Source organism: Leptonychotes weddellii, chromosome 7 (assembly GCF_054177405.1).
Source record: "Leptonychotes weddellii isolate Sample4059 chromosome 7, ASM5417740v2, whole genome shotgun sequence".
NCBI lineage: Eukaryota > Metazoa > Chordata > Mammalia > Carnivora > Phocidae > Leptonychotes > Leptonychotes weddellii.
This window is the reverse complement of record NC_138375.1, coordinates 44075415-44090763: the sequence shown is the minus strand read 5'-3', so window position 1 is coordinate 44090763 and position 15349 is coordinate 44075415. Positions and strand designations below refer to the sequence as shown.

General features: G+C 46.9%; 1 protein-coding gene across 3 annotated transcripts in view; it reads right to left on the bottom strand.

The window, feature by feature from the left end:
• Window positions 1-15349, bottom strand: part of CYFIP2 (cytoplasmic FMR1 interacting protein 2) — a 127803-nt gene that overhangs the window by 64132 nt on the left and 48322 nt on the right. For 2 of the 3 annotated variants that reach the window (XM_081826247.1, XM_081826248.1), the window contains exons 14-21: window positions 13375-13541; window positions 12530-12677; window positions 10321-10395; window positions 9287-9440; window positions 8192-8348; window positions 7551-7647; window positions 3679-3755; window positions 2169-2277 (exon numbers count right to left, since the gene is read on the bottom strand). In XM_081826247.1, coding sequence (XP_081682373.1) covers window positions 2169-2277; window positions 3679-3755; window positions 7551-7647; window positions 8192-8348; window positions 9287-9440; window positions 10321-10395; window positions 12530-12677; window positions 13375-13541 — 984 coding nt within the window. The remainder of the gene's footprint in view (window positions 1-2168; window positions 2278-3678; window positions 3756-7550; window positions 7648-8191; window positions 8349-9286; window positions 9441-10320; window positions 10396-12529; window positions 12678-13374; window positions 13542-15349) is intronic. The other variant, XM_081826249.1, reaches the window with a different exon arrangement.

Genomic DNA, 15349 nt, shown 5'->3' with positions numbered 1-15349 from the left:
TTAAAAGCAAAAAGACATTACTGGGACAAATGAGGACTCTATGCAGAAAACAGTATTGTTAAATTTCCTGAGTATGATCATTCTATCTTGATTATGAGAGAATGTCCTCATTCTTAGGAGATACATGCTGAGGTATTCATGGGTAAAGTGTCATGACGTCTGCGACTTACTCTCAAACAGCTAAGAAAAAGAGTACATATATTTAAAACATATGTAATTTAATGTTACATATATATGTATTCTTATAAATTATTTACACATACTATATCTTTATATACTACATATATTTACTATTTATGTATTTATTTACTATTTATATACTACTTACTACATCTGCTATATTTATAATATATATACTATATACTACTTATATATTTATATACTATTTACCTAAACTTTATATATATACACACACACATATTCATATACTGCACTTTGCTAGGTGCCCAAGGATTATTCTTAACTATTTTATTTTTTTTACTGTATTTGCAAGAAAGAAAAAATATGCATATAAGAGAAAGTAAAGCAAATGTGGTAAAATATTAATGATCACAAATCTGCCTGTAGAGTATATATATGTTCATTGTGTTATTCTTTCAACTTAAGTTTGAAATATAAGAAGTTGAGGAAAATAGGATTCATCCAGACTGTAGGAAAAGGCTCAGGACAGGCTCCGGCACCCCATGCAATGTTGACATCCTAAATTTAGCTATGAGGTCCTTCCCACATCGGTCCCAGGCACCACCAATCACAAGAGAGTAGCAGCTCCCTCAGCAAGGGCCCACTGCGTGCCTTTATGGGGATGAGTATAGAAGCACGAGAATGAAGGGCTGGATGGAAAACAGAACTTACGCTAATTTCCGCCAGGGCACACACATGTGGGCAATATCACAGATGCGATGCAAATAGCAATAAACATTTACTGAGTACCTGCTGTGTGCATTGTGCTTTGCTAGGTGTCCAAGGATTATTCTTAACTATTTTACTTCTTTTTCTATTTCCCTTTTGGGAGATTTTCTACCAACTGACTAGGACCCCTGGCAGCTACCTTGTGTACACATGGAGCCCTCAGTATTTAATGTCCTGTGGCTAATTCTGGCTGCATCAGTAACTGATGGCTGTAATTTCCTGAGAGGCTGGAGGAAAAGTACTGAGCTTCTGCTGTTGAGAGATGACGATGTTCTTTTCTCTCTCATTATTCTCCATTTCCCTTTGATTTCTCACGGCAATGAAAATGCCCAGGGTTTCCAGGGTAACCCCTTCCTCTTCACCTGGGGCACTTCTCAGCCGTGGCCCTTCACCTGGGTCTTCCCCACACACACTGTGGCCCACGCACCAAGCGCAGAGGTCATGGCGTAAAGGCCATACCAGCTTCACGCGGCTGACAGCGTGGTGTAGGAGTCAGGTGGCCGGAGCATCTCGTATTTTGCCTGCCTGGCTCACGTTAACATTTTTAAGCAGCGATCTGTGTCTGAGCTCCTGGCAGCATTTATTGCCTCTACATCTGGGGTCAAATGTGAACAAAAAGCAACTCCACAAAAACACACTAATTTCTAGCGTGGGTTTAGCGGACATGCTTCATTTCAAAGCACAAAGCAGCCCGCCTTCACTTAGACCAGCATGAGGGCCCTGCTCAGGAGCAGTTGCCCATTCCTGAGCAGCAGTCCCCATGGAAGGAAGTGAGCCGCGGCTTATGACAAGAGGACAAAGGCTTTGGTGGCCACGACTCCCCAGAGGTGAGCTGCAGGTGGACTGAGAAGCCTAGAAATTGAACCACAGGATGCCAATGCCTCTTTATTGCTTATAAGATTCCGAGGCTGGGCTACACTCATGCTCAGAAGTCCACACGGGTGGCACGCAGGGCAGAGAGTATGCAGTCCCGGTCTCCAATCTCCCCGCTAACTTCACGGCTACTCTCTAGCCTGTCCCACCTGCCCTCTGGCTTTCTTTTTTTTTTAAAGATTTATTTATTTATTTATTTGAGAGAGAGAGAGTGAGAGAGAGCCCAAGAGGGGGTAGGGTCAGAGGGAGAAGCAGACTCCCTGCTGAGCAGGGAGCCCGACGTGGGACTTGATCCCGGGACTCCGGGATCATGACCTGAGCCGAAGGCAGTCGCTTAACCAACTGAGCCACCCAGGCACCCATCCCTCTGGCTTTCTTCACCGTACCTGCACGTGTCTCTGTTTCAGCAGTGTTTCGTAGCGGTTGGACGGTGGATACGGAATGATGACTCCATAATTCTTACATTCGGCCCTAAAACGTTTATCCAACAGGACACTGCAAGGAATAAAAGTTACATAAGGCCAGTAAACATAACTGGGGATGGTTTTCAAATACCCAGCCCCATCTATTTCAGACCAGAGGATCTACTGAGTTTGTATATATAGCATATTTGAAATGAGAATCATCTTAGAGACACTGGAAGCCCAGCTCACTGTTAAAACGGCATCCTATTCAACCCAGATATTTGCTAAGTGACTACTTTGTGGAAGGCTGTGTAATCTGCGTTTTCCCTGAAAGTACATGCTTTGTACTTTCTAAATCATCAAGAGCCATTCACTTCATTTAATGTGCATTCTGTGTTAACAGAGACTGGTGTGTTCTGATGTCACCTCCTACTTGAAATCTGTCAGAGCAATTCTAGCTGTCAAAGCAAAATGAAGGAAATTCTCTGCATGGAAAGAAAAGTAATTTATGACAGTTAAGTAACTATTCTTGACATTATTGGTTTGTACATTTGGATTTCCAATAAGAAGACAGATACCTATTTTGAGGTTTGTCTTGACCAGCACTGTTATGGGTTCTTGAAACCCAGGAATTCACTCAATCAACACATCCTGGCACTGTCAACGAGCCTCCAACACTTGACAAGTGTCTTACCCCAGCTTCTTCACTGGTGTCCTGTCTGGCCTGTATATACCTGTTCTTGCTCCCCACCAATCCATTGTCCACATTTTTGTTTTCAATAAGGGCAAATTTTTAAAAACAAAAATTGAATCCAGTCCCTGTCATACTTTTGAAATCATCCCATGGTATTCGATTCCTCCTAGGGAAATCCTACAAGCCCCATCACCTGAGCCCTGCCTACCTCTCCAGCTTTATTGTGCAACTTGTCTCCTCTTGTGGTCTGTGGACAAGGCACTTACATGCACTAATTCACATTAATGGTCTCAACTGTCCAATGGAGGAGGCATGCTGTCAGTACAATACTTCTGCCCCAGGGACTTTGCACAAGCAGTTCCTTTGACTGCAATTTCCTGACCCATCCTTCACTTAGTTTTATTCAATGCCTATCAACCTCAGATAAGAACTCAAATGTTAGTTTCTCAGGACAGCCTTTCCAGTTCCTCACTCCAAAGACTAGTGCAGGTTTAACTGTCATAGATTTCCATACTCCCATGAACGTTTCCTTCACGGGGAGCACTCAACCTCCCTTGCCACTGTGCTCTGATCCGTTTGTATTAACGTCTGATATCCCTCCTAGACTGTAAGCTCCATGAGGGACAGCACCAAACCTGCCTATTTTCCTTTCTCCTATATTTTAGCACCCAGTCCAGGCCCACGGAATCGCTCAGATTTCCTTAGGGGCTAAAGAAGAGAGGTTTTACGACAGGAAACCATGTCTCACAGGTGGCAGGCTACGAACGTTTGTTGCTCACAGCCCCGGGACCCTCGTACCTGCCAGCCATGGCTTTGTAGTAGGCAAAGATCTGGTCCGCCAGCTTGTAGACAAACTGATCAAAGCACAGGTTCACCTGGGGACACGGAAGGAGGAACGTCAGCGGTGCATGTCTAGCTTTAGCAAAGAAAGCGCACGCAGCTGCAAGGGGTCAGCTGGGCAGTATTGTGTGCTGTGGGGCAAGATACTTTGAGTAGCAAAAAAAGCAGATCCTGTGGTTAAGTAAGTTAAGAAGTTTGGTCCCTCACTCTCAAGGCCCTTAGTTAGGCACAGAGAAGGCCAAGTTCAAAAAGCTGTTGAGGAACAGCCCTCCCCGTATGTCCCATCCTTGCTGTTCCAAGGTGGCCCGCCCAGGGGAAAGGTGATAGCTTTTCATATCTTGCAATTGCTCACATCATTCCACCCATCCTCTTTCCTGTTAGACTTTCTCATCTTTTCCTTTCACTTTATTTGCCCTTGCTTGACAAATGAAGAAGTTGATGGTGCTTGGAAACTGAAAAATCTTTTTTTTTCAAACTTAGCTTAGAAACCTCTGGTTCTTAATGAATATGGGATCATCTTGCCATTTCAGGGTCTCATCACATCGGTGGCAGACCATGAGGCTTAGGTGAGAAGTTCATGTCAGACACAGGATCAAAACCAAACCGTCCACCGAGGGCAAGAAACAGCCAAGGGTGGGGCTTTAATGAGCTGGGGATGTAGTAGTGGCAGGGCGCCATGGGACTTCAAAGGGAACAGAGCATATTTAGGTGACTGATCTCCCATGCTTCCCTCACCAAATTCGCAGCTCCGTAAGGTTAATTCTTTATCTGAAGAGCTCCCGTATCTTTGATTTTACACCCCAAATGTTATTCTGAACATCCAACACAGAGCTATGTGCAGTTCTGCCCTCATCTGCAGGTGACCAAGCCTCTGCTCTGGAATTCATGCTTCAAGGGGCCCCACTGGACCTTCCTCCAGTTGAAGAACCTGCAGAGTCAAGCTGGGGGTGCCCACTAGTCATACCCTAAGCTCCCCTTCTAGAACCAGCCTTGAGTATCCTTGCCCCAAAAGCCCAAGCCCCTTCCAGGCCTGTCTGGTATTTTCCCTGGGATCATCCCTGAGGGTGGACTGCACAGCAGGTGTGTGTACCCCTAGGGTTGAGGTTTAGCTAAGGGGCCACTGTTTGTGGGCAGCGGTGGCAGATGCAGCTTGGGTGTCCACACACATACACACGAGGCCCTTCATCGTGCAGAACAGAGTTGGGCGATGGGAAGAGAAAAGGGGCAGGTCACAACTTGGGGGTCTCAATGTATACTTTGTCCCCATGCCCTCAAATGTTACCCAGGGCCTGGCTGTGTGCTTTCTTTCCATTTATTTTAAAAATCTCACTTGGCCACATGACACTCTAGATTTGTTTTGTTTTCAACCTGTTGGAGAACACAAGTATATAAGATCTTGTCAGAACATGGAGTTGTCAAAAGCTGAGATGCAACCAGTTCACTTGTCTCCTAGAATCTCTCTTCCCAAGTCTGTGCTCAGGAGAAGAGATCTGTGTTGGGGTCCATCAAGGTCTTCAAATCCCATAGAAATTGGAGGGTAGAGAAAGCAAGCAGCATCTCTACTAGCTTTTCTTGCTAATCCTAAAATAGTCATGTTTTTCCTTTATAAATAAGAATGTTTTATATTTCTATGATATTTTTACCTAATTGGCCTCAGTCTGTGTTTATAGACCCCATGCAATTAAGCAGAACCCAGACTATCATTCCAGATCCCAGAAGGCAAAACTGAGAAATTGCGGTAGCCACCACTCCCATTGGCCTCGTGCAGGTGACAGGATTGTACTTCCTTGCTCCTCTCTGAAAAGGAGGTGCAGGCACATGACTCGCTTTGACCAATGACACGTGTCATTTCCAGGTGGAAGCTTTAAGTACCAGTAACACCTCCCCCTGCCATGGCAATTAGTGAATGTTCCACGTGGGTCCCAAATTGAAGACTACATGGACCAGAGCCCCCAACCAACCCATAAGGCAGAAATAAACCTTTCATTTTTAAGGTACTAAAAATTTGTGATTATTTGTTACTGCAGCATAACCTAGCTTGTCCTGACCATTACAGAAATAAAGCCATTGAGTGACTAATAAATAGCTTCATAGTTGAAAGGAGGGTTACTTTAGTCCTACGGGTACTAGCAAGTGACACTGGAAGCTGTGTGACATTGGAGTAACAATAACTGACCACTTCAAGTCTAAGATTTATTATCTGTAAAACAGATAGTAGCATATACCTCTTTAAATTGCTGTAAAGGTTATTTAAAAAGTCGTTCTCTCTCCAGTGCTTAGCACTGCGCCTGGCAACTTGTAAATATATAATAACTGATACATGATATTGCTGTTATTATTATTAGCCAAATAATCCAACCATAAAAGAACCATTAGAAAATTAATTTTACCCCTGCAGTTCTATCATCGGCCATCCCTTAATACATTTGAAAAAGAAAGACCATCGTCTCAGTCTGGGTCATTTTTGATGATCATGATTTGTAAAGATCACTCTCCATATAGGGAATGATATTATAAGAGCACTGTAGGGGGGCAGGTGGGAGCTACACCTGTGGGGAGCAGAGCATGACATATAGAGTTGCAGAATCACTGTGCTATACACAGACTAATGGAACACTGGGTGTCAATTATACTACAATCTTAAAAAAAGTCATAAAAAGAGATCACTCTCCAGAACAAGTCATGGATCCTGCATTGCTATGGTCTGAATGTTTTGTGTTGCTCCAAAATTCATATGTTGAGATCCTAATCCCCAAAAGCGATGGTATTAGACAGTGGGGCCTTTGGGAAGTGATTAGGTCATGAGGGTAGAGCCTTCATGAATAGGATTAGCGCTTTATAAGAGAGAGACAGGGGGCACCTGGGCGGCTCAGTCGGTTAAGTGTCCGAGAGATGGAGTGTCGTGAGATCGAGCCCCAAGCTGTGCTCCGTGCTCAGTGTGGAGTCAGCTTGAGAGTCTCCCCTTTTCCCTCTGCCCCTCCTCCACTGTGTGCATGCGTGCTCACTCTCTCTCTCTAAAATAAATAAATAAAATTAAAAAAAAAAAAAAAAAGAGAGAGAGACCGCAGAGAGCTCCCTCATGCCTTACACTACTCAAGGATACAATGAGAAGTCTGTGACCCAGAAAAGTGCCCTCACCCAACAGTGCTGGCTCCCTGATCTAGACTTCCAACCTCCACAACAGTGAGAAATACATTTCTGCTGTTTATAAGCCACTCAGTCTGTGGTTATTTGGTACAGCAGCCTGAATGGACTAAGACAGCCCACTTTGGGCCAAGAGCTAAAGATTTAAAAAGTCCAGACTCAAAAGACATTTGCTTAAATTATGAACAAGTTTTACAAATTCCTTGAAGTTTTCTAAGATCACCAACTAGCAGCTTTCTTACTCGGTGAAAAAGATGCTTTGATATTTTATTTACACTTGTAGGATTGTTACATTAACCAGAAAATTAGTGGAAAAACCCCTGAGAAAAGACACTAAAGTTTGTGTCAACTGAGGAAGTCTGTTTGGTTTGCATTTTGTTTTTGTGCATTTTATTGCTGTGAGTGGGGGCATGACTTGACAGTTTGTGCTAAAATATAACAATAAGCCAGGTGTAGCCACACTTTTTTTTTCATAGTCCTACCAAATGAAAACAACAAACTGTTTTAAGCATTTAATTCCCCCACTCATAAATCTGAAAGTGACAATTAAAATCTCAACTGTAACCAGCTTAGCTTTTTCCTTACTTGAAAATAAATATTCTAATTACCTTTAAAAAAATAAAAAATAAAAAGTCCAGACTCTCGGAATAAGATTACAGGAACAAAAGGAGAAGGGTGTCACTTGCCTCGGCTTCAATCTCATCGTACAGGAACTGCTTTTTAAACTTGGTCAGAGCATAGTAGGCGCTGTCATTGTACAGGTCCAAGGGGTAGAGGACGTACCTGAAGAGAGAAAAGTAGAGGCCAGCAGCTTACTCATCTCTCTGAAGGCAAGCTGACTGATGCGGCTTGGGAAACACGAAGGCTTGGGTGAACATGTGAACAAGCTCGGGGTTGGGAAGAGAGAGCCTTCCAGCACTCTGATGTTTCCAGCCTGCCTTAGGAATGCCTTACTTTATGCTCTGCCTGTAGAAATCAAAAGTCCGTGATGCTAATAACTCCAAGACCTGAAAAAATGAGTCTGGGACCAAAAGAAATCAGGTGGCCGTTAAGGACATTAGCTTCCTGGTCCCCAGAGATGACTATCTTCCAAGCACGGCTGCTCTGAGACTGACAGAGCACAGGGAGGGCAGCTGGGCTGGTAGAATCCCGGGCCTATCTGCAAGGCTGAGTCAAATCTGGTGTGACTTGATCCCTGGCACAAGTGTTCTCTCTAGTGGGGCCTGCTGCCTAATCTGGAAAGTTCTGGAAAGAACAGAGCTCCTTAGCAAACTATCCTCCATCTGCACCCTGGGGACCTCCTTGCTGACCCAATCCTGCCTCTTACTCCATCATGGAAGGTTCTTTGGTTTCCAGGATATGGTCTGTTAGAATCCAGGGCATGGACATCTCAATTGGGAACTGGATTCGCCGGCCCATGGTTAACTCCAGGAAGAATTCTCGGAACCAGAGCTGAGAGAGGTCACAACACTGCTGCAGGGCTTCTGAAAGCATATAGGAAAGAGTTGTGGGTTATACACGAGAAGCACCAAAAGATCTTTGCTCTTATTGTTATTAACTTGGTTCTTACTGCTTTCGTTATTCTTACCACTATACTAGTATACAGTAGGTACTCATAAATGCGACTTGATCAGTAGATCCTGCTGTCTTGTACCTGACAGCCAGTCTAACATCTATTTAGAAAACAGCATTTGTTAACCTCACAGTAGCAGGCCCGGGGGGGGAGGACAGCAGTGATGTTTTAGAGCTTTAGGTGCCCCCACAATCTCCATCATCCCCCTACAAAGCCATCCTGAAGATCCACAGTCGGGCCTCCTTGTACACGGTAATTCTGGCTTCTCCCTGCTCAGAAGCCTTGAAGGGCCCTGATCTGCGCTCTGATGAAGTTTGGATTGTTTGTTAAGGTCACCCTTCTCAGTACCAACAGGTGCTTTACCACTCCCACGTCCCTGGATGCTGCTCTCCTTCCCCCTGCCCTGTTCCCCCGGCACAGTCATCCTGCTAACGGGAGCACAGGAATGGGGGACACAGGGTTGGGGTACAGCCTGGAAGCCTCCTTTGCTATGAGCAACAAGACTAATCAGCTCAGAGCTGCTGCTTAGAAACAAAAGGCTGACCGAATGCCTGGCTGTGTCTGTGGGTATGTTGCTGGTTTTAAAAAAGTCTTTAGTAGAGGGTACTAAAGACTTCATGACAAATAAACCACAAATGTCTACCAGACAAAGTTAGTGGAGTGAGACTAGCTGGACCGAGCCTGGCCTTTCCAAGCCCACCAGAAAGTGTGCATTTTTTACCTCGGTGGCAAAATGTGCCTCTTTTGGTCAATGACCATGCTTTTTGGCAACTTTTGGTCCAGTGGCTTTAGTCAGTCTGGGACCTGGGACCCTAATCCTCTCCCCACTACCTGGACACTGCAACTCACCACTGATATTGAGCAGGTGAGTGAAGAAGAAGGACTGTTTGTGGAAGTCCTCTATGGCAAGGACGATGGGTCCATCGAGGCTGCTTCTCAGTGTCTTCTTAGAGCCGCTTTTGTCTGCGATGAGTGATTCCAGCATGGTCCGCACCATGTACAGCTTGAAAGAGAAAGTAAGATGAGAAGGTCAGGGGCTGGCCCTCCACCCTGGGGTAAAGGTTTCTCTGTGTTGTATTTATATTTTTCTTTTTTTCTGCAGATGTCTGCTCTTAAAAAGCACTGTCTTAAGGAAGTACCAGTTTAGGGTTGGAGAAGTGAATTTGGAACATGTAAACCCTCACGAGGGAGACTGGTCAGCCCAGGAAGGAAGTTCTGCCCAGGGCCTGATAACAAGTCTTTCAAGGCTCAGGTTTTTGCCTGCTCTGCTTGGCCAAGGGCATGGGCATCAGAGGAGAACCTCAGTTCACATCACTCTGGAGGCACTCTCTGCTTTACTGGTTGGCTGGGTGGCACCGTGGGTGGAGGCCCGGACTTGGGTCTAAGGCCAGGCCCTCCTACTGTCTTGCTGTGTGACCTTGGGCAACAAAGTCCCACTCTGGGCCTCAGTGTTCTCATCTGCTAACATGAGGGGGTTGCACCAAACCAGTCCCCTTCAGCTCTAACATTTTGAGGAACTGCGAAATGCGATTTGATCAGAGCAAATCCCCCACCCACCGACCTCAAGCTTCTGACCCTTAGCACTTTGAATCCATTACTGAGGGATGGTGCCCTCTGGTGGCACCAGCTGCGTCGCACAGCCTACCAAAACCCTGGGCGGAAAGCGGGGGAAGATGGGTACTTACACAGGAGGTCTACTAGACAATCAACTCCCGCTTACAGAGGGCCTTAAGTGCAAAGGGTGCAAGTGCTAATCTAGATCTTTCCACATCATCTGCCTTTGAATCTTAGGGCTGGAAGGGGCCTTGAGGAGCCAGGCTAGTCCATTCCTGCTGCCTCCTGGAGAAGTGTACCCCAACCAACCCAGCCAGGCGGTGTTATACCAGGGATCGGCAGCCTCTTCGGCCCTGTGTACCACCAGTGGGGTGAAACAAAGCCCGCGGGGACCACTGGCAGGCCTAAGACATAGGTAGGAGAAAGGAGGAGGGCACGGGAGGGCAGGAGAGACAGGGAAGAGGGAGAGAGAGGAGAGAGAGAGAGAGAGAGAGAAAAGCAAGAGGTATTGTATACGGTGGGGAAGCCGCCGCGACTGCTAGGGGCCACTTGCCGACCACCTCTCAGAAGCTCCAACCTCCCTCTGCCACCACATCTGCCCTGGCTGCCTCTGGATCTCCTCGAGGACCGTCCCCACCATGCGCCTGGCCCTAGGCCAGGCAGTGCAGCCACACAGACGAGGGGCCCAGCGCCCCGGCCACAGCACTTCCCGTGATGGTCCAAGAGCTACCACGGTGGCCAGTCCACCCTCGCCAACCCCATCGGGGGGCAGGCCTGATCATCCCTAAGAAGCACTGTTCTAATGACGGCCTTTGGAGTCATCCAGGAAAGGATTCATCAAGTACCATCCATGTGGAATTGACTGATTTGCTTCAAATTCTATTTGAAAATCCATTCTGTCGATAAGAGGGGGAACTCTTTGCCCACCTACTCCTCCTGAACAGAGCATTTAACTCATCAGATCAGCCAACATCCCAGCTGTGCTAGATGCCCCTGTCTACTGTGCTCGGCAGGCCCTCACAGAGCCCTGGGGCGGGAGTCAGGAGACCTGGGTTCTTGTCCCACCTCCACCTGTGACTCGCCTTGTGACTTAGACAAGTCACTTCCCCTCTCTGGACCTCAGTTTCCCTATCTGTAAAACAAGGAGGGCACTGGGACTAGCTTGTCTCTAAGGGCTCTTCCAGCTCTGACTATTAGGAGTCTACTCAATGCATCTGTGCCACCTCACAGGATTTGTTTGGGGGGGGGGTGTTAACTCGGGGCCACACTCCCATCTCAGACCACCTATATAAACCCTCCTTCCACTCCTCTTCTCTCCCTCTCTCTCCCTCTCTGCCTGTTTGGCCCTTCCCCTCATCCTCCTTTCCAGTTTCCCTTCTGCCTTGTCTTGTGTCTCCCTCACTCAAGTCTTGGGACTTACAGAAACACCCGAAAGCCCTGCTTAGCCCCTCCAGGATATTCTAGGCTGGAAAGGCCTGTGGTCCTGGACATTACACAAAAGTGTTTGTAGAAGCTTCCTTGGGATTTCCAAGACCAGCAAGATTAGTGCACACTGGCCCACAGGCTGTGAAGCCAAGGGAAGTTACGGTGCTGAGAAGCCATCCTGCCCCTTCCCTCCCCGCCGTCCCCTGCCCAGACACAGACACACACACATGGGTTGGGGGGGTGCTGGGCCTCAGACGGCTCATCTCAGATGGTTCAGATTCACGACTGCAGAGCTGAGACAGGCTGAAAGGTCATGTCAAGGGGGAGTTCCTGTAAGACCCCTGAAAGTTCAATGGACCCTTACGCTTTTTTCCAATACCTCAAAAAGCCTACCAGGAATTGCTTATCTTTAAATAAGTGGCAAGGATTCAACCAAGATGCCCAGATTCTTTACTTTTTTTTTGCTAATTTACTGACTACTTTGGATAAATCACAGGTGACCTCTTGTTCTGAAGCTTTGGTTAGCAACCCTGGATATCTCTGATTACTAGACTTTCTCTAAGGGGTCATGGGCTTTTGGTACTTGTGCATTTGAGGGGATAATAATAATGTTTTGTCAGTAACATGATCTCCTTCAAAATTTTCACTTAATGGAGAAGATAATCAGAGTACAGAGAGATCAAGGTGCTTGCCCAAGATCACACAGCATGTCAGAGGCAGAACTCGTGAATTCCCAAGCTAGGATGTCACTGCAGGGTGAGGGGGCCAGGGTTCACTGAAGAGGGACAGGATAGATGCATATAGATTCTACTTTAAATTCCTCCTATACTTTGGAACCTATACTTCACGGGGCTAGGAGATAGCCAGTCCTGGTATGACCCCCATTTGTCAGATTAGACAACTGAGGCACAAAGAGACTGTGTAACGTGCCCAAGGTGACACGGGTTTCTAGGACTAGAATCCAGGTCTCCTGAATCTTAAGCTGGTAGTCCTCCCTCCTGTATTAAAACAAGATGGCAGAGTAAGACTAGTGCAGCTGCTGGACCCTGCCCCTCCTGCCTGAGGCCCCCCAGCCCGAGCTACCATGGCCTGGCTGGCCTCGGAGCCACTTACCTGTGTGCTGGAGGGCCCCACAGCACGCCGGGGCACCTTGATGTCAAATCCCCCCTTGGGATCCTTCTCCCCTCTCAAGCACGGGTCATTGGGGGGCTCTCGGCCCCCCTCCCAGTCACAGATGGTTTTTCGAATTGCCTGCAGGACACTGGGAAGGAAGAATGGATACTCAGACCTGGTTTTAGCATTGGAAGGAGGCCCTGCAAGCCTGTTTCTAGAGTCTGTGATGGCCCAGAACTCCCTGTCTTAGAATTCCTGGGGGTTGGGGAAGCGTGCTCATTCCTGGCCCCACCCACACCCCAAGAGGTGTTGGCTTCCCAGGCTTGAGCCACGGTCCAGAAGTCTGCTCTTCAATAAGCACCACAGGGGACTCTGATGCCCACTGGCTATTTTTCTTTCTCATTCCAGGGGAGCTTCATTAGTCCAATTACATCTCTGTATGTTTGAAGTTTTAATAGTAGCTTATATTTGTTGCATACTTACTCTGTGCTGCTGTGTGCTCAGGTCTACACACTGATTATATCACTTTATCATCCCAACAACCAGTGTATTCCACATTTTACAAATGAGGAAAACTGAGATTCAGAGAAAGTACGTTATTTGACCAGGTACACATAGCTAGTGGTGGATACAGGCTTCAAACCCAGAGACTGAGGCTTGATTCATTTCAAATGTCCAGTCTCCTAAGAAGATGTCCTAGAACTTGTGGGAACATGCTAAAAAGGTCAGTGTGTGTGCAGAGGCGGTGCTGGAAGCTGACTGAGCCAGGAACTTCCCCTGTGGTCTGCACATAGCACCTCTGATTTTTTTACGTGACCCCTGGAAAGGGCCATCTGAAGACCCACCTGATAAGGACGTTCTTCTTCTTCCGCACGGCCTGCCTCAGGGGCTCACGCAGCGTCACCTGGGCGAAGTCCTGCAGGGCCGCGTAGATGGTGTTCCTGATGGCCTGGTTGAAGACGCTCTCCATCCTGCCCATGAGGACCTGGAGGCCTTTGATCATGGCGATCACCTGGCCAGGCACAGATCAAGGTCAGGCTCACTGTGCCTCAGCTTACCCATCCGTCCAGCACCCTTCACCACACTGCAGAGAGGGTGCTGCCTGAGATGTCCAGAAGCCAGAGGCCAGCGCTACTCAAAGTGCCCAGTTCACAGCAAGGTAAGAAACGTGTGCCCAGATGGAAATGAGTGCACTGCTTCCTTCATCAAGGAAAGTCCAGCTACAGGCACAGATGTTAGCTAAATGGCACAGTGTGCTTCTCGGCGCAGCTCACTTTCACTCTGGCTCCAGCTCCCTAGCTTAGTGCTGACTGCCAACAAAGAGCAGCCAGTTCACGGACCACACTTTGTGGACCACTCTGACTTCCAGAGGTCTCTCCACACACCATGAATCCACAGACCGTATCAAATAGAACTTTGTTCAACCATAACACTTTCTATAGAGTTCTGATGATCTTTGCTTTTGAAATAATTCGGTCATTTGCTGTTTGAGTCCATAGAGCTTCCTCCTATGACATAAAATCTCTGTGGAAGTCTCAGGTAAGGGAAAACCTCTGTCCTTCTGTTTGCCTCCTCCCTCCCTCCTCTTCCCCTACTCATCTGGCTGCAGAGACGGGGAGACAGGTATTTGTGATGAGTATATCCTGGCCTGCCTTGGAGTGTGCGCCTTCTCTTCTGGGTTCCTCTCTTCTCCGTGCAATCACCTTTCCCTCCCCATCCCAAGGAAGAGAGGCATGTGTTTCTGCAGTTGCTTTGTCGGTTTCCCAGTAGGTGAGTTTACTGGGGCGAAGGAGGAATAAGAAGTCTTGGGTGGCCTTGGGTGGAAGTCCCATCCCTAGTCTAGCTTCACCAGCAACATGCCTGATCCTTTGGCCCCTGTCAGCCACAAGTGCTAATATCTAGAGTGATTCAGAATTCAGAGGGGACAGCGCAAGCCGTATCAGCCTCCCGACATGATGTGTCAGGTCTGATGACATGACCACATGTCATCATGATGTGTTGGGCTTCCACGCTCTGCACCGGGCTATAAGTGCTGCACGGGCAAGGCCCAGCAATGCTGTGCACGCCCTATGCCCACTGCCCGGGCCTGTAGTGAGCCGTCAGAATATTTTTGTTGAAAAGGAACAGATAAAGCAATGAATGAGTTTACATGCTAAGATTTTTTTCTTCCTCTAAACCTTAAAGGAATAAACAGAACATCTGAGGTTAGAGGAAATGGTGAGAACAAAGTTCAGGCAGTGAGGATTTTCATTAGAACCAACAAGTATAGTGGTTTCGCCAGAGAAAAGCTTTAGTGTAGAGAAACAATGGGACAGAAGCCTTAAGGGAACATTACATCACAAAAGCATCTGGGCTCCTGGCTAGAGACATAACTAGGAAATAATGAGACAAAGGAAGAGATGATGGAGATGTTTCAGAATGATTCCAAACACAGCAGAGTGTGCGGATGTTACACCTAAGGGAAAATCTTTGCAATTCTGGGCTAGGCAGAGATTTCTTAGCTAGAACACAAAAATCACAAACCGTAAAATAATTGATAAGTTGGACTTTATCAAAATTAAAAATAGTTGTTCTTCCGAAGGTACCCCTAAGAAAATGAAAAGGCAAAGTCACCAATTAGAAAAAGTATTTACAACATATATATGACTAGGGACTTGTATCTACAACATATAAAGAATTCTCACAATTCATGTGCAGGACTGTTGAGTCTCAGATCTGTACCTCTGAGACAAATAATGCAAGATATGTTAAGAAAAAAAAAGAAGAAGAAGAAGGTAGCGGGAGGGGAGGAATGAAGCGGGGGAAATCGGAGGGGTGGAC